Here is a 20,000-nt window from a genome sequence, read left to right on the forward strand (position 1 = left end):
CGGTAAAGAATATAATGGAGTGCTGTGCTAGACACCATTGTCAACCGATGCAAGTAAAGCTGATGTAGGTTTAAAAGACTGTTGCATTCCGTGAGATATATTGAAATGGTTTCTATGAGCTTAATTTTGTATACTTTCCAAATACTTTTACTTGTGTCATTGACATACAATAAAATCCATGTATTTTTTTTTTTATTTATGGTTGATGAGGATGAAAAGAATATTACTTTGAAGGTTACATACTGTATTTTTCTTTGCAGTTAGTGAGGACAAATATTGAACTATTCCTAGATATTATTTTTTAAAGAAACAAAAAATTTTGCTTCTTATGTAATCATGATACATAAGAATATTATGTGTAGTATAAAGTGTCTTGAAAAGTACTTTTTGTTGAAATTCAAGTTTTTTTTTAAATACTTTGGCTCATAAACTGCAATGTAATATTGTTTCAAAGCCCTTGAAATCAAAAGCAATATTTGTTAACAGCATCTTTTATCTACAATTCATGATATGAATTGATTAAGCAGTGTTCATAAAATTATGATTGATCTCTCATGATATTAATGTAAATATTGCATCAAATATAAATTTATGGTTATAGTTTTCATCTTGATATCTATATGGGTTACAAAAACTTATCCTTAAAGCAGCTTATATCCCAGTTTTTATGTCCAGATGGCATAATAAGCATGTACAATAGATTAAAAAGGTAAATTATATTTAACATTAAAAAATATTGTGTATGATGCAAGTCTTATAGGGTTCTGATGTGCTTGAAAAAAATTATCGCTACATCTATATTTCCTGAGATATCCATTTTCAAACTGTTGTGTCATCTAGGCATTAAGTTAGTCATGACAGTGACTTGTTTTTCTTACTGTAAAAAGGTTTAATTTTTGTCTTAATATGCTACAGTTTCCTGCCATTTCAGCTGCTTATTGTTGGTGTTGAGTATCTGGGAAGTGAAAACTAGTTGACACTAACATATTTTGATGAGTGCATTTTTATTATAATTTTTGTTCAATATTTAATTTATACACTGCTTCACATTGGTTTATTTGGACAAAATTTATTTGTTGACTAGTTTGTGTTTTTTCATGCTTAGCAGAGTTCATGTACAGTGGCACCTCCAAAATCTGATTTTTATTGCTACACACCCGATGTTCATTTCCTTGAAATCAACTTTTTTTTAATTCTAATATATTGGCTATTTATCAAAAAATTATCCATATTTTTCATGTAAAACTCAAAATGAAAATGAATCATATAATTTTGTTTCAAATACAGTGTATGATAAATGATTTTTCTTAATTAAGGCACCAGCTATTTTGCCAAATGTTTTGTCCATCTACCAAATTTTTAAATATGCAATTCGATGCACATTAGAGGAGTTACCATTGTTGAGAGTAAGTTGCAATAACATTACTGAAACAAATAACCTGCCCTCCACATGAAATAAAAGTGACAACATTTTCGTTCCACACCATTTGCGAATTTCACAGGGAAATGTTATTGTCAACTTAGGTGATGGACAACTACCAGGAGAACCTTACTGTAAAGAGATTTAACCCTCATTGCCAGTATCTCTCAGGATCCAGCCCCCTTGCATCATATTTTTTAAAGGTAGGACCATGACCCCAAAATGGTGTATATGAACCAAACCTATCAACTTTCCCATGCCCAAAACTTTTTTTAATTTAAAATTTTCTATGAAATATCGTGGAAACTTGTTCTGATAAACAATTTAGTACATATGGTTTCATAATCATTTTCAAAATAACATTTCTGCCACTTCCACTGACAAACTCTGACCTCAACTGAATATTTAAAAATCACTATAAATTTTAAGAACAAATATGCTCTGCAGGAAATTATTTTCCCTGATGATCTGGTTTATATCAAATTAATTATTAGTTTATGTTGACAACACTCACATATGGTCTATTATTAGTTTGTAACTTGTTTTTTTTATACACAGCCTTACAAATATACAAAACATTGTAATATCAATTGACCTTGTTTTTTAATTACCTTTTATTATAAATCATCTGCAACTTCCTAAACAAACTATAGTAATTCCAAAGCTGTACTGTACAAGTTCTGTCACAAAGAAATTAACACAATGAATAACGAGAAAATTTACACAATAACACATGAATGGAAAAGTAAAACAAAATATTATTCGAGTGATTTCATGTAAAGCAACACAGCCTCAAAAAGTATAAACAATGTAATACAGTGAAGGGATACATCACATGCTAAAATAAATGTATCTTGAGAAGAAATAATTTATATTACCAAGATAATATTTTAATTGATACTGTACATTAAAAATTTAACCAATGTGTATAAACCATTACTAATATTCGTGTTATATGGCTTTGTAGATTGTATTAAAACAGATTCAATAATATTTCTACAGTATTTGAAATGCTTTTACAATATGTAATTGAAGAAAACCTCTTAAAATCAATTTGGTGAGAATTTTTTGACAAATGAATAAATGGATCATTTATCCACTTTTTACAGAATATTTATGTTGAGAAATTTAAAATTAAAATTTTGTTTGGATGCTTGACATGTAGTACGTATCATAATCTTTAAGGGCTATCTTGTAAATGAGAAGTTACCATTATGAGGGCTGATTCTAGCTAATAATTTTCCACTTATATTCTCATAATAGGTTCAATGAGCTGACAATATTTTCAAACCAAGAAAAATATGGTAAGCATTAACACATTTTTTAAGGGTAATTTTCTCAGTGTTGATTTAGTTATGCGTATGATATGCTTTGCTTTAGCAAGTTTCTAAAAAGCTTACTGGGTAGTTAAGCTTGAATCCAATAGAATCAGTATTTTCAAACTCTTCATCCAAGAACTCTGGACTAACAATTCAAAGAGCTCTGAGATACATAAAAAAATAGATTGTTTAGCACTATTTCTGTGTTCAGAGAAAAATTAGAAATATGACAAATTGTTTATAGGGTTTCTGTAAACACTATACTTAGGAGAAATCTTCCTATAAATTAGGATATCAAGAATGGCAGAAATATAAATTTCAGTGGGTATAGTGAATTTTATAGAACTGACTTGATTATTAAGTTTTGATAAACATTCATTTGAATTAACATACTGTAATACCATCAACATATCTTAACCATGGAATAATTCCAGGGGAGGTAATTTTACAAATTTCGTTTCAAAAAATTATATTATAAGTACAAATTTGAAAACAATAAAGATACAGTAGTGGTTTTTCCATTTCCATAAAAATAAATTAACATTCTTTTATATATAGTTTTACAAGATTGATAATGATGTCAGAAGACAGAGATATATAATTCATGGTTTATTTATTCAGACGCAAGATAAAGAATGTCATCAACAGGAACTTTAGTAAAAATAGTAAAGAACATACATCAAAGCTGATTAAATTAACATCAGGATTGATTGAAACAATGTTCAGCTGAACTAAATCCATGGTATTTTTCAAATGTGAACAATTAGATTCTATCTCTTGTTCATCTCCGCCTGGGAGCCGCCGGATCACATTCTGTTTTCGCGATTTTGGATTTGATACTGCCGTTTGGCATTCCCATTCAACGGTTCAGTTTGTACAAAGCCTGACGCACATAGCGCCTTGGGTCACGGGATTGTTGATAGATTTTGAATGCTTTCTGGTTGGTTCTCCTGGCGGTGTCCACCGCCGGCTTGGCCGACAGGTGCCGGGAGTTGGTGGGTCTTGATGGTCTCGTAGTGTGCCCTCAGCCGTGGTGGGCTCCTGGTGTGCCCTCAGCCGTGATGGGCTCCTGGTGTGCCCTCAGCCGTGATGGGCTCCTGGTGTGCCCTCAGCCGTGATGGGCTCCTGGTGTGCCCTCAGCCGTGATGGGCTCCTGGTGTGCCCTCAGCCGTGATGGGCTCCTGGTGTGCCCTCGGCCGTGATGGGCTCCTGGTGTGCCCTCGGCCGTGATGGGCTCCTGGTGTGCCCTCAGCCATGGTGGGCTCCTGGTGTGCCCTCAGCCGTGATGGGCTCCTGGTGTGCCCTCAACCGTGATGGGCTCCTGGTGTGCCCTCAGCCGTGGTGAGCTCCTGGTGTGCCCTCAGCCGTGGTGGGCTCCTGGTGTGCCCTCAGCCGTGGTGGGCTCCTGGTGTGCCCTCAGCCGTGGTGGGCTCCTGGTGTGCCCTCAGCCGTGGTGGGCTCCTTGTGTGCCCTCAGCCGTGGTGGGCTCCTGGTGTGCCCTCAGCCATGGTCGGCGGCGGACATCGGCTCTACCGGAGGGCACCGGATGACTTTTTACGTTTCAATTTTTGGGCCGAGTTTTTGGTTTTGCTACCCAGTGTTCTCTGTGTGGAGCGGGGCTGGTGCTTAATTATCACCCTGAGGGACTCCTGGGGCCCCCCCAATCATCTGCCTGACTGTGCGTTTCTTTGACGCCAGGCATTTTAGTGTCTGGTGAGACGCGTCTTCGTTGCGCCATTAGGATTTGCGATTAACCCGATACAGGTACGCCGGGTCCCATCCGATCCAACGACCGTTTTCGCCCCTAAGTAAACAACACCTATGTGAGATGATCTTGTAACAACGCCTATGTGAGATCCTGAAACTGATGAAACAGTTTCCGGATCCACATCAATCAACAGAAAGTAATCACGAGGACATGATTCAGGTGGTAAACCAGGAAAATGTGCAGAGTAATTCAACAATCAGGAAATACTTTGGGAGTGCTTTCAGAGCTTATGAAGTATTCTGAGTGCTGGAGAGAGAACCAGAAGCTTAGGAAAGAGAAAAGCGAAAAATTACCTCATAATAAGAAACCTTGCAAAAGTAGAGGATAAATTAGATGAGGAAATACTTAAAAAAGTTTATTGGTGCAGTGGCGGATCCAAACATTTCCCAGGTAAGAAGGTTAGGGTAATCTAAAGTACTGTACCTGTAAGTAATTATCAAAAGGCAACAAGGCAAGGAGACTATGTAGCAGGATAAGCTAAAGTAAACTGAGTACGCACAACCATTGCAAATCTCGAGCACAGAAGGAATATATTCAGTTTTAAGTTTAACTTATTTATTGTGCACCCCATACCCATCCTGTGGGCTGTAGCGGAAATGATTACAGAGGTACATAATGGGCTCGGGGACTTAACCCCAAAATTCATTTAGCTAAGCAAGTTACAGTTTTGATGAGCTAGTTATAAAATGCACCGCACATTGTCATATCAATAATGGGCTCGAGGACTGTCCCTAAATTAAGCAACTGACATATGTGGAGAAATTATAAATTAGTGCCATAATTTATGTTTATCCTGTACACCACCCCTTAACCAGTGGACAGTGGTGGAATGGTTACATATCACCCAGTTACTACCTGCTGTTAGGAAACTGAATATTTGGCTTATATATCTGATAACAGATCCTTTTGAATGAAATATTTACACATTTCTTGGACATGTGCTATAAAATTGTCTCTGAATTCGCATATATTTTTGCACTTCATGATATAGTAACAGGAGGGTGTGTGAATAAATTTATTGACAGTTTACATTTGGTCAGGTCTACATTTACATTTGGTCAGGTCATTAGAAGGCAATGAAAATTCCCAGAGAGATACATTTATCCAAGTCTAAGCCAATCTGTAGTAACATCTAGGTGTCTAAATGTTTTATTGGATGATCCACAAATGTGTTGCTCTTCTTGCATGATAGTATAATGATAGATGAAATTACTAGTGTCGATTTCACTTTGCCTCAGATCTACAAGGTTTTGGTTAAGTTCTTGGTGCATTATTGCTCTCAGACTGCATATAGGCAATCCAAGATTATAAGAAACTCCTTCTGTGAAGGCAGATTCTTTGGCTAACTCATGAGCTCTATCATGCAAACGTGAGATGGAATCCACGTGAAATGGACTCTGTTACCATCATTAATAATTTTGCTGTATTTGTGTCTAGCTTCAGACACAAGTATGTTATATACAATACATGTTATACAGATTTCTTTCTCATATAACATGTGATGAAACCCAATCGAGGTAACAGCATTCTAGATCTTGTGCTAAAGTCAGAAGATGGCATATTCCGCGAAATCCAGGTATAGATGTTCACTCCTTAATTCCTGTGACCACTATATCTTAAGATGTAATACTATTATAGCAACCCATAAAAAAGGTACAAGACGATGACATTCTAGACTTTCTAGTTTTCAAGGAGACTCATAAAATTCTTCTATATCAGGTAAATGCAGGTAAACTTCAGACACAAGTATGTTATATACAATACATGTTATACAGATTTCTTTCTCATATAACATGTGAAGAAGCCCAATCGAGGTAACAGCATTCTAGATCTTGTGCTAAAGTCAGAAGATGGCATATTCCACGAAATCCAGGTATAGATGTTCACTCCTTAATTCCTGTGACCACTATATCTTAAGATGTAATACTATTATAGCAACCCATAAAAAAGGTACAAGACGATGACATTCTAGACTTTCTAGTTTTCAAGGAGACTCATACAATTTTTCTATATCAGGTAAATGCAGGTAAAATGAGAGGAATTGCAAAATGCCACCTGGAGAGTGTTAATAGATCAAGGACGTTGAAGCATCATAGGAAAATTTTGCAAAGATCATAACTGAGCTTATTGAAAATGCTTGCGAACAAGGAAAGAAAAAAGAACTATTTAGAAAACAAAAGTAGTAAAAAAGTTTCTAACCACAAAATGCAACCTCTGGAAGAAGTATGCAAGTAACTAAAAAAAGAAGGCACCAAGCCGGGGAGACTATGCAGTACCACCTCTGGAAAAGTATAAGTCTACCAAGGAATAATATAAATTATGACATATACAAAAGAGCATTAAATTCAGCTACTGTACCTAGGAAATTAAACCTGTCAAAAAAAGACTGGTCTACCTTCTTCCAGTCTGGTAGGCTGACCAGACTGGAAGACTGACTGGTAGACCTTCAACCTGGAAGACTGGTAGGTTGACCAGACTGGAAGACTGGTAGACCTTCAACCTGGAAGACTGGTAGACCTTCAACCTGGAAGTCTGGTAGGTTGACCAGACTGGACAAAAAATGTGTAGACCTTCAAATTGTCAGATGTAACACAAACAAGGAGCAACGGTTTCAAGCTCAACAAGCCACAATGTAGGACTGAGAACAGGAGATGCCTTTTCACCCACTGGGTTATAAACCAATGAAACTGCTTACCCGCCGAAGCCGTAAATGCCAAAACTGTGTGGATCTACCTGGAAATGATAATCAAGGCATATGGGGGAACCCTCAACAAGCTGCCGGCTTCCTGTCCTCGTCGAGGCCACTAAGGTTAGTGGCCCTCAGGTAAAACAGGTAAAAGAAACTATGAAAGAAAACTTGCTCAAAACATTAAGAAAGTACTGTACTGTTCAATCCCTGACCGTACAAGTGGTTGGGCACCATTCCTCCCCCCCCCCCCCCGTCCCATCCCAAACCCTTATCCTGATCCTATCCCAGTGCTATACTGGATAGTCATGGTAGCTTGGCGTGTTCTCCTGACAGTTCCCTTTCCCTCTTAAGATGGCATATGAATTAAAAACATTATTTATGCATGTGATCGGACTTCTTTATTTATTTATTTATTTATGCATATACAAGAATGTACATTGTGAATGTGAGGATACATAATATGGTAATTACAGTCTTGTAAAGCCACTAGTACGCGCAGCGTTTCGGGCAGTTCTTATTTGCTACATTAATTGCGCTCCCTGCCTGATGCCTTGTTTTAATAATTACTTATTCGGACGCTTTATAAGTAATGATAGCTTTAACAGGCATGCAGGCCTCCAAAGGTTTAGTGCTCTGCATAAGAAATGAACTAAACTAACTCTGAAACACACTAGTAAAATATGTACGAGGTACACTGATGAAATATATAGTGAGGTGAGAGTTTGGGCTGGGAGGCAAGGGCAGGGACAAGAGCTGTCCTGGGGAGCAGGGAAAGGGCCAGGCTGGGGAGCAGGGCAAGAGCCGGGCTCGGGGGCAAGGGCCGAACTCGGGGGCAAGGGGCCGGACTCGGGGGCAAGGGGCCGGACTCGGGGGCAAGGGGCCGGACTCGGGGGCAAGGGCCGTGGCTCGGGGGCAAGGGCCAGACTCGGGGGCAAGAGCTGTGGCTCGGGGGCAAGGTCCGTGCTGGGGAGCAGGGCAAGGCCGGGCTGGGGGGGCACGGGCCAGGCTAGTTGGGCAGGGGGCCGTGCTAGGGGGCAAGGGCCAGGCTAGGGGACGGGCCGTATTAGGGTTTACAGTCTCCGTGGTGTAGTGGTAAGACACTCGCCTGGCGTTTCCGCGAGCGCTATGTCATGGGTTCGTATCCTGGCCGGGGAGGATTTACTGGGCGCAATTCCTTAACTGTAGCCTCTGTTTAACGCAACAGTAAATGTGTACTTGGATGAAAAAAACGATTCTTCGCGGCAGGGGATCGTATTCCAGGGACCTGCCCGAAACGCTAAGCGTACTAGTGGCTGTACAAGAATGTAACAACTCTTGTATATATCTCAAAAAAGGGGGGGGGGGGCAAGGGCCAGGCTAGGGGACAGGGGCCGTGTTAGGGGGCAAGGGCCATGCTAGGAGACAGGGGCCGTGTTAGGGGGGCAAGGGCCGTGCTAGGGGACAGGGGGCCGTGCTAGGGGGCAAGGGCCAGGCTAGCGGACAGGGGCCGGGGGAGGAGGAGGAGCCCGAGGCAGCAGCAGCTGGTCATCACAACACACCACACGAGCTGCTCCACCGCCCAGGGCCCTGCCTCCTTGACTCACTTGCGTCATCTGAGGTATCTCTTGCCCTCTGCCCTATGCTAACTTGACTCATACTCATCCTTAAGACGTGTTTGACTAAGACAGCCATCCCCTGTTGAGGTGTTAACGGGGTGATGAACAGTAACGTCCCACCAGCCTTGAGTTGGGCTCTCGAGTCACTCTCACGTTATTTTGTTGTTGTCTTGGTTATGTGAAAGGTGTTTATTGTGTGAAGTGTTCGTAAGTGTTTCACGTTATATTGGTATATCACTTACCTCTCAAGACTTGGGTTAGTACTTAGAAAGAGTGACAGTGGTCAAGAGGTACGAGGAATTTGTGGAATTTGGGTCAGATCTTAGTTGCAGCTGTTTTGGGGTACCAATGATAGACAACCAAGCTGGGCTTTATTTCCTGTTGAGCAGGTGTTGCATATGTTGGTAGTGGTATGTTTGCTCATCAATAACCTTGCTCCTTGGGGGAAGGGATGTCCTTCCCCAACCCCCTAAATGTAGAGTGGGTTCTTAGGTAAAAGTTGTTGAGGTTTCACTTTGATTTCGTAGGTCAACATTACAACAACAACCTGTTATGACTGTTCTCTACATTGTCATAAATTTGTTATTTATTAATTATACAGTATACTAGAAGGTACATACATGCTTGTAAAGCCACTAACATGCATAGAGTTTTGTTTGCTTTTATTGATGTGTGACAGTTGGTGGTGTTTGTCATTTTCACCACTTGAGTCACGACACCAAACATTAGGTTCACTGCAAACTATGTGCCAATTTTGCACCACTTTACGTTTACAAATTCCATTTGTCAATCACATATCCTAGACATATAAACTGGTCAGCCATTTCTCGAACTACGCCTTTCATGTTAATTTTATCACAAAATTCCCTTCATTCTCACCATCATAAATTTGCTTCTGCATATATTTATGTTCAGAAATCTTCTCTCACCTGCAATACTAAAACATTGACAAAGATTTTAAAAATCTACCTAAATTTCATTCTTTGCTGAAAGAACTGTATTATCATCATGCATAAAATCTTTATTCAATGTGCTTTTTGATTTTAGGGAGGTACTGTTAGCTTTCCCTGGAACATTGCATTCTGCTGAAGGCCATTAATTTGATTTTGTTTATACAGTACTTCACTGCTGTGTTCATACTGTACTTCCCACATTGTGTGTGTATTACATTTTCTGATTCCATGGCCAGGGTTCCCTTCCTTGGGATCAACTTTTTTTTCTCAATGACCCACCAGAGATACCTGCTCTGAAGGGTTGCATGCTCCCTCTTCTACATGGTGACTCCTTGAATCACCTCGCTTCCAGGCAGGGCATAACAATTTTTCTCGTTTGCTGGGCCTGATGATAGGGAGGAAACAACCTTCATAACTTTGAAAAAGTATAGCATGTTGAGGCATTCTGACTCACCTGGTTGTATTTGGTGTGAATGAGCTACGTGCTTGTGCATGTTAAAGACCTGTCTACAATGCTGGCACTGCTACTGTGGGTGTTAGGGGTCATGCACTTGAGATCAAGGTGTGCTTGGGTAACAGACACAAATTTTGTGATTCCCCAACAGCTTATGGTATCCCTCGTTTAGTGTTTGAAGTCAGCATTCAGTGTTTGCTTTCCCTGCATCTAGCTTGCCTGCCTGTCTGTGTAACAGTTTGGGTGGTTGGCACTCCTCATCCCTATGGGATTTATTGTCTGGTATGTTTATTTGGACACATTTCTCACTCTTGGATAAAGTAGAAGTTTTGGTACATTGGTCACCCAGTTGCAAGCAAGTCTGTTTGTTCATGTGCCACCGTGAAGCCATTTCCATTTATCTTCTAGGTCTGATGGCTGTCGGATTTCCTCATGTCAGCACTGTTGTCGTATGCAATATAGTGGCATTCAGGCATACGAAAACTATGCTATGTACCCTGTTTGCCTTATTTACCTTGGAGTGCCAAATTTCTTTCAAACATTGGCTTGTTTTGTTGAGCCTTTGCTGTTTGCTGTTCTTGTTTTTGGATTGATCTCTGCTCTCCAAGCTTCCCATGCCATGTAGAGTGAACCAGAATCTGGCTCTGGCTTCAGATATGTTATGATGGGTCTCGGGGCAGCCCTGTTGTGATTAGCTGACACTTGGCGATACCAGAGCTAGGCTGAAGGTGGCCCACTAGAAAGTTCATTTGATTGCATTCTGTGCATGCTGTGCTGTACTGCATCAAACATTTCTTGTAGTTTTTCATGATATTTAATATTGCAGGCATTATGCTGTGGACGGTGGAGTTGGAAGGTGGCCCACAGCGTGTTAACCATGCTGCTGTTGCAGTGGGGGAAAAAATATATTCGTTTGGTGGCTACTGCACCGGAGAAAACTATCGAACCATCCGAAACATGGATGTACATGTTTTAGACACAGGTAAACAACAATAGTAATAACATAATAATAGTTGAAATAACACTGATGTTCACTTTTTAAGTACAATATTGTTTACTTCATATTATTAATATATTAGGATCTACAATTTGTGACGGTGAAGGATTTCTATTTTGCATATACATAGTTGTGTCAGGGTATAATAATTTCCAAATTCCTGAGCACCCATATTCATTGTTGCACCCCTGCCTAAATTTGCTCTTGGACATATTTTGGTTTCACATTGTTGCAGACAGGAAGCCTGTTGGGATTATTGAGGGTACCCCCTAGGCCAACAACTGACAATTCCCAAGTTGCATTCTCTCTAGTTTCCCAACTCCATATTGTAAAGACATGTGCTAAATGCCTCGTTTTGCCTTTGAATTGAACCCGGGACCATTTGGTTGTGAGCCAACTGCACTTGTCACTGGACTACAGATCACTATCCCTAGATATGAGCACCCTGCAGGAACCACTGTATTAATGGTGATGTATCCAGAGTGCACTGTGGATCTTGCCTGGTAACACAGTTGAATGGCATAATTTTGAAGTGTTTATTCACTATTCACTGAAGCCTGTATTTCTCTTTCAGTTACATATAGATGGAAAGCAATTGAAGTTCGACAAGACCGTAGAACAGTGCCATTTCAGAGATATGGTCATACGGCTGTTGCCTTTGGTCATTTGGTGTATGTTTGGGTGGAAGAAATGATAACACTGCTTGCAATGTTCTTTTCTGTTTTGACACAAGTAAGTGACTGCTAAAATGTTATATAATTAATACAAGCATTTTAGTAGCAAAATTAGGTACAATTACATTTAGGTTAATAAATCATTTTATTTCGTTATTGCTTTATTGTGAATGATATTTCTGCCCATATTTTTGCCTTGCACAATATTTTGAATCTGTTTATTACAGGTACGCACAAATGGTCAGTTCCGGCAGTCACTGGTGCAGTTCCTGAAGCCAGGGATGGACATTCAGCATGTATTATCAATGATCACATGTACATTTTCTCTGGATATCTTGAGTACTTGGAATCATACACTCAAGATGTACATACATTAAACCTAAGAACAATGACCTGGGTTTATGTCAGGACTATTGTAAGTAAGATTGATTTTCAAATACAGTTTAATACTTAAATATAGTAAAGGAAATAGACTGTCATCATGATTTTTATCCCATTTTTCTTGGAGCTGATACCTCAACAGCTATCAGCTCCGAGAGTGTTGGGAGCATACAGTATAAGAAAGATAGATACTGTGTGTACAGTGTAAGAAAATGTGAAAGATATAAGAAAATTTTATCTCTAAATTTTTCATACTGCATGTTAGCAACCCAGCATCACACTAGCAGTCAAATAAGAGCAATGTGATATGCATATGGGAAAATGGTTTTCCAATCTGATATACTATTTACTTGTCTACTAGGTCATAAAGCAAGGTGAATAGTTCTCCAAGAATTGCCTTGAATATGTCAATTCACTTCATGGTCATCCAATCCTCCTATCATCACATTTGCTTAAATACTATTTTCTTTATTATTGTCATTATTGATTTGTTTGAGATAAACTATAAGATGACTGTACAGTATACTTTACAATCTTACATTTTTACTGACTTACACTTAATATCTTTAAATTTTATTTACATTCCTTACATTGTTTATATAAATAAAACTGCATCACACATGTTTAATTCTTAGATTTTTACATCATCTCTCACCTGTACGTTCATTAAACTCATTTATATTTCTAACTGACCACATCTCTTTCTGTCTTATTCTTCATAACAAGGGCTTTCAACACCAGCTACTTCCCTTCCTCAACTCGCCCTGCTCTCAATTTCATTTGTAAATGTCTCCTTGTCATCAAAGAGGAAGCAGCTGGCAATAGTATATATACAACAGTACTTTACAGACTGAAGATCTTTCAGAAATATGGGTAAATAGTTTCCATGATTTGGCACCCATTTATATAATTACTTTCAGAAATATAGAAAATTGCAAACTTCATTACAATTTTCATGAAATGAAACAAAATGCTAATAAAAGGCCAGTTTTCATGATGTTCAATTCTTGCAAGTTACTAACAAAAATAACCAGGAATAGAATAGTGAAGCATCTGAAAAAAAGTTATAAAAAGAAAGGTTCATAGAAGGAGAAGCTTGACTAACAATCAAACTGTTAGTCTGTTCCTATGACAGTGGCCAAAATTGAACAGGAAGTGAGGGATGGGTATACTATATTATCTTGGACTGCCTGAACATAATAATTTGGGAGCACCACAACAGTTGTTCCCAATTGGCCTATATTAGGTGGTTTTATTTATCTATTCATTCTATTTTTAAAACCTGTTAAACTCTTCATCTCATTGATGCTAACTAGCAGCCCATTCCTTTCATCCACAACTCTGTTTCTAAACCAATACTTTTCTATATCCTTCCTAAAACAAAAATTTCCAACTCATACCTATTGTTGCAGGTTCTGATCTATTGTGACAGTTTCAGAATCCTCTTTATATCCCCTTTATTTATGCCCTTTACCCACTTGAAAACCTCGGTCATATCCCCCCTTATCCTGCATCTGTAGTGAGTGCAAATTAATGTACTGCACTAGTACTTCAGTCTCTCTTTGTAAAAGGACCCAAGACCTGGTAATCAGCATTTATAATCATTTCCTATTTTCTTTAATTCAGCAGGAATTAAGTCAAGAATTAATTCAGCAAGAATTAATTTAGGGTGTCATGCATATTCTATAGTACAGCAACCAGACCTGCACAGTGTAATCTAAGTGAAGCCTTAGTGGAGCACTTCATGTGACCGACCGACCTCTAATTTCTAATCATATCTTGGTCTACCTTATATTTGTTCAAAAACTCCAAGCTCCTACCTCAGCAAATATTATCTCCACTTACCAAGAAGCAACCAACAGGCTTTTGCTCTCATTGCTTGACAATATATTATGTATTTTATTCACTATGTCACTCAGCTCTGCTCCTGGAAAAATGTACCCCAAATTCTGTTTCTTGTGTCCCTGGAGCAAAAGGCCCTAGCCATATAATACACCTGGAATCCCTAACAACCAAGATTCCCCTACCTTTTGTGTTGCATTATACAGCTTCTCTACCGTCTGAGTTTATCCTTAAATTCACCCCTCCTATATGGAGATGGGGTTTGTCATCTCAACCATGTTCTTAATAATTAGTTATCGTTGAACACTGTGGACTTGGTTCCTCCTTTGCCCACCACTTTCCAGTTTGCTTGGTGGGTACTTTCATGCCTCTGTTGTAGATCCTCCTGCCTCATATTCATTACTAACGTCTTGAACCCCATAAGACATGTCACTTGTTCCTTGATCCTGTCAATCTCTGACCTAAGTGTTATTCAGAGTTTGTCTAGTGGTGCAGTCATGATGTGTGACATTGTTGAGCCCAATAGTAATCCAGTAACTAAAGAGACTGAGAAATAAACTGACATAATATGAAAGGTACTAAAATGGATACATACACAACTGATGATAAGAAAATAAGAGTAATTGGGAGAGATGCAGCATGAGACTGGAAAGCAATGAGTGATAACCCTTTCTGTTCCTGTTCTTTATAAGTTATCTTCTTGATAAATTTGAGTACTGTAATTCATGTCAATATTTACTGATAATGCTAAGATGATGAGAATAAATACAAACAAGAGCTGCAAAATGCTGCAGGAGGACCAAAATAGGCTACAAGAATGGTCAGAATTCTACAGTTCAGCCTTAGTAAATGCAAAGTTATAAGAATGTAGACACGAGAAAGAAGACCAGAAGAACATTATAGACTGAGAGGGACATAGGCCTCAGCAAGGGAAACAAATCTTAGGAGTAAAGAAAACAGTCTCATACCAGAAGCACACACAACTCTTTCGAAATCAAAGCTAAAAATCTTGAACATCTTATACAACATATTGTACATTAGACCAGTCCCAGAGAATGTGGTACTTGCATGTAACCAATGCCAGTGCCACACAATTATGAAACACACACAACTGAGACGGTCCAAATATTTGCTACGAAAGCTGTCATCGGAAAAATGACAACAAACTCAAAAGAATCGAACTCACAAACATTGAGGGGAAGAAGATTCAGTGTTACGGTCATAACCAGAAGAAACTGAAAGACAATGTGAACAGACAGAAATTGTTCCAGATAAGATGTAGGACAAAAGGGCACACTCACGTGGATAAATTATTCATTGTATTTTACACTCAAAACAAAGTAAATTTTCTGCTAATGTAGTGTATTTCACATTTTTAACCTGATCAAACAAAATGACAGGACAATCATAAGTGTTAGGGGAAGTCTCTATTTTTAGATACTGGTAGAACAAATTACATTTTGTGTAGCCTGTAGAATATTAACTGCTTAACTGATGCATTCAATCTAATGTGTGTATGTATGTGTGTGTATATATATATACATACATACATACATACATACATACATACATACATACATACATACATACATACATACATACATACATACATACATGTTAATGTATTTGTTTTTCTATAATTAGGGCCAGGCTCCAGTGTATAGAGACTTCCACACAGCCACTGGAGTTGATGGAGTTATGTATGTATGGGGTGGAAGAGAGGTAGCTAGTGGATGGTATGATTCCCCAGAGCATGAGGAATATGGGTCAGATCTCTATGCCTTGGACACAACTGCAAGGCGATGGAGTATTGTGCCTTGTTCAGGCTGCATTCCAGTTGGTCGGAGATCTCACTCTGCATGTGAGTATCTTCATGTATTCTAAATATCTCTAAGGAAACTTTTAAAGAATGTGTATTTGCAATTCATTTAGTATGCATTTTCAAGAGAGAATTTTTCCAGATTTAAATATGTGACCACAATTACAAAGCTTATTATTTTAATTACATTTAATTGATTACATATAATAGTGAGTTTTTGTGTTTTTATGTAAATAAATTGCATGTGTATATAGAAAAGATTTTCTTAGTGTACAGTTGTGTGATTCAGTAGTTCAGTAGGGGCCTTGTGACTTTTCCTACCCAAAGTCTACCTAAATTAAGTAAAATTTGTAGAGTAATTTCTAACCCAAGTTAACCCTTTCGCTGGGATTCATTGCAGTTCTAATGAGAAATGTATCAACTCAATACTTGATCAATTGTTTTTCAAAAGCATAGAATATCATATATACAATAAATGCAGCACCTTATTTGCTTCCCTGAGCAATAGCCGTGGATTCACCCAGGTCAGTGTTGTTTCACTTGGCCCGGTGCAACTGAATCCTACAAGAAAAATAACTTTAGAATGTCTTGTCCTGTAAGTGGGCAGTAGAAAGCTTACCTCATATCACCACCAAGAGAAACCACATTCCCTATGATACTAAAGAATGTATAAAACCATTCAACACCCCATCCGAACAATCATTTTGAGCACTAGGGTGACCAATTGTTGTTTTAAACTAACATAACTTGCAACTACAGTACTTCGATACCTGATTGACTGTGGTGGTCTACAATAGGCATGTCAAACTGAGGGTCCCCCGAGGGCCATATGAGTCACATTTATGTTGCCATGAGGGCCATACACAACAACTAATTGTAGTCATTTAATAAAAATTATTGCAGAATATTTTTATTACTTAAAATTTTTTATTACTTTATTACTGCGGCCCTTTGTGCAAGCCGCAGGTGTGCCCACGGGCTACATGTTTGACATGTCTAGTCTACAAGACAATCAAGATTCTGATGAGACTGTCGATACCTGTCAGTGACCAGATGCTGGTCATATGATATTGGCCTTAGAACATATGCTCTGAGGAGAGCACATTATCCTGCTTAAAACACTATATCCTGTTATGTAGAAATTTAATAAATGGGCAATTATAGTGAAATGTAGTGCTGAGAATGGGTGGGTGGTTGCTTGAGGGACTGTGACTTATTTCCAATTTCCATGGGCATCAGATGATTGCCTACTCTCATAGGCAAGTATAGAGAGATGTGGAGATGTGTACAGTACAGTATATGCATGTAGATAAAAGGGAATTTCTGTAACTAAAGGTTAAGTAGTATGTTCTTTAGTAAAGTTAGTGTAAAATTTATGAATCTATATTTCTAAAAACATTTTAGCAATAAACTTTTATATTTCAGTTGTGTACAGAAGGCAGATCTACATATTTGGCGGTTTCAACAGTAGAGAAAAACAACACTTTAACGACTTGCATAGATTTGATCCAGGTAAGTGTGATTTAATGCCCCTAATACAGGGTTGCCATATGTGAGCAGTCAAAATCCAGGACACCTCCATTAACAGTCACCACGACTCTGCCCCCACCCATCACACATTTTAGGCCTTTGGCAGTATATATATATATATATACAGTATATTGTTGCACTCTACCACACGCTTTAAATTTTTTTCTAATATAATTTTTGTTCATTCTTTAGTATTATGATAAAAAATGAACTGTATAATCTAAATTGGGCATAACAAGAGCAAGATAATGCTGAAGAATAATGTTAGATGGCTTATTGCTAATATTTATTCCGTACAATTATGCATTTTGATTTTCCAATTTTGACATTGTCCAGCAGGTGTCTTGTAATCATTATCGTTACATAAGCCTAGAACTAATATATTCTTCAATTTTAGACTGCATCTGACAAACTTTCTTCCATTTTAAAGGCCTATCTAGATTATCATACAGTATAGTGATTTTGAGTCTTCGTAATGTATTTTTGTTTTGCGTAAAAATTTGCAAACGATACTGTTCAATTCTGTGTGTAAATTGTTTATATATATATAGTAAACAACAGAGATCCCAGAACAGAGCTCTGTGGCACTCTACATGTAATGACTTCCAGTTTGATCTTATCACCATTTATGCTAATCCTCTGTTTACTTTTAAATAGCCATTGCCTTAATCCTCCTCAATACCATGCACCTCAAACTTACTTTCACATAAGAAATCTTTCATGATGCACCAAATTAAAGGCTTTTCTGAAGTATAGAATGCCACAACTCTTTCCACTATTAACTGCTTGAAATATGGTGGGAAAAGAATAAGAGCAAATTTGTTACAGACAATTTTCTTGATTTGTGCTATAGAGCAACATTTTGCAACCCGTTCTCGCACTTGCTTATAGTAAATATTGGCTTATTTAATAAGTGCATATGTGACATACTAATTGATAGTAAATATTTTAGTTTACCTTGAAAAGCTTCATAGAAAACACCGACCTCACCTAACCTTCTTAGTATGTTAAGATAAGCATCTTATTGTTTCTTATTTACAATTATTACTTAACCTATCAACGGTATAGGTTAAGTAATAATTGTAATTAAGAAGCAATAAGATGCTTATCTTAACATACTAAGAAGGTTAGGTGAGGTCGGTGTTTTCTATGAAGCTTTTCAAGGTAAATTAAAATATTTACAATCAATTAGTATGTCACATATGCACTTATTAAATAAGCCAATATTTGCTATAAGCAAGTGCGAGAACGGGTTGCATTTTGTGTATTTTGCATGCATTCAATGACAACTTTCACTAGTGATACAGTTGAGTACAAGAGGTTGATGAACATGCATCTACCATGGTATCTCAGTGTACACTAATAAATACAGTGGAACCTCGAGTGACGAGCGACTCCAGTTATGAGTGAGCCACTTGCAGAAAATTTGTCTTGATTGATGAGCTTTTGTTCGATTAACGAGCAAACTACATGGTGCTTCCCAGTGTTCCCGCTGGTTCTCAGATGCCTCTGATGACAATGTTGTTGTTGTTTTGCAAGACGAGCATTTTACATGACGAGCTCGGAGCCGGAACAGATTAAATTCGTTAATCGAGGCGCCACTGTATTATAGTAAGTTATAGGCTTACTCAAAGAGTAATTTCTGTTTTATTTTTTTTACCATAAAATTTAATTTTAATTTATTAGCAGCTTCATTGGTACTCATTAGTGCCCCGTACAACAATATTGTATATCCTGATCAACCTGTTTTTTCCTTCAGTGACCCATCATTGGGAAGAAGTTCAGACGCTTGGTAAAGGTCCTTGTCCAAGACGAAGACAATCATGTTGCATAGTAAACTCCAAGATGTTTCTGTTTGGTGGTACTAGGTAAGTTTAATGCTTTTCATCACCATCTGGGCTGGACGGTAGAGCAACAGTCTCGCTTCATGCAGGTTGGCGTTCAATCCCCGACTGTCCAAGTGGTTGGGCACCATTCCTTTCCCCCATCCCATCCCAAATCCTTATCTCTTCCAAGTGCTATATACTGCAGTTGTAAATGCTTGGTGCTTTCTCCCGATAAGAAGAAATCGGGCGTTTTCTCCAGATTTCTCACCATCTACAGTATTGCTTTAATTAGGATATTTTGGGGCAGGGTTTCAACTATGGGAGCAGGCAGTGGCAAAACCAGCCAAACTTAACCATAAAATTACTGAACTTTAGATTCTCTCACTACTATTTTGACAACCAGTTTTACAAAAAATGGGTGCCTAAGCCTCCCTCCACCCTTATAGCTGTTTTGCAATATTTATGATACTAATATATAATATTTTTATGCACAGTTAATTTGGCTTGAGACCCTTTAAGAATATAAGTGTTATTGCCTTGTTTAATATTTTCATTTATTTGTTTCATGCCTTAAGTTCACACCAGTTTGTTATTTTTTACCAATAGAATAATGCCTCTGAAGTTGTAACACTGAGAATGTTTATCCTTCAATTTATACTTTGGCACAATCACAGCTTTCTTTGAAATGATCTGGTAGATCCGTTTGCAGCTGCTGATTTTCCACATTTTAACG

At 38.2% G+C, this 20,000-nt stretch overlaps 1 protein-coding gene across 1 annotated transcript in view; it reads left to right on the forward strand.

Annotated features, from left to right (window-relative positions):
* The first annotated feature begins 4,771 nt into the window (after positions 1–4,771).
* LOC138363009 (kelch domain-containing protein 3-like) overlaps positions 4,772–20,000 on the forward strand; it is an 18,296-nt gene continuing 3,067 nt past the window's right edge. The window contains 8 exon segments of the mRNA XM_069321718.1: positions 4,772–4,897; positions 11,025–11,180; positions 11,770–11,874; positions 11,877–11,927; positions 12,097–12,284; positions 15,737–15,953; positions 17,337–17,423; positions 19,201–19,309. Coding sequence (XP_069177819.1) covers positions 11,030–11,180; positions 11,770–11,874; positions 11,877–11,927; positions 12,097–12,284; positions 15,737–15,953; positions 17,337–17,423; positions 19,201–19,309 — 908 coding nt within the window. The 5' untranslated portion in view covers positions 4,772–4,897; positions 11,025–11,029.

The sequence above is a fragment of the Procambarus clarkii genome, chromosome 10, assembly GCF_040958095.1.
Source record: "Procambarus clarkii isolate CNS0578487 chromosome 10, FALCON_Pclarkii_2.0, whole genome shotgun sequence".
Taxonomy (NCBI): Eukaryota; Metazoa; Arthropoda; class Malacostraca; order Decapoda; family Cambaridae; genus Procambarus; species Procambarus clarkii.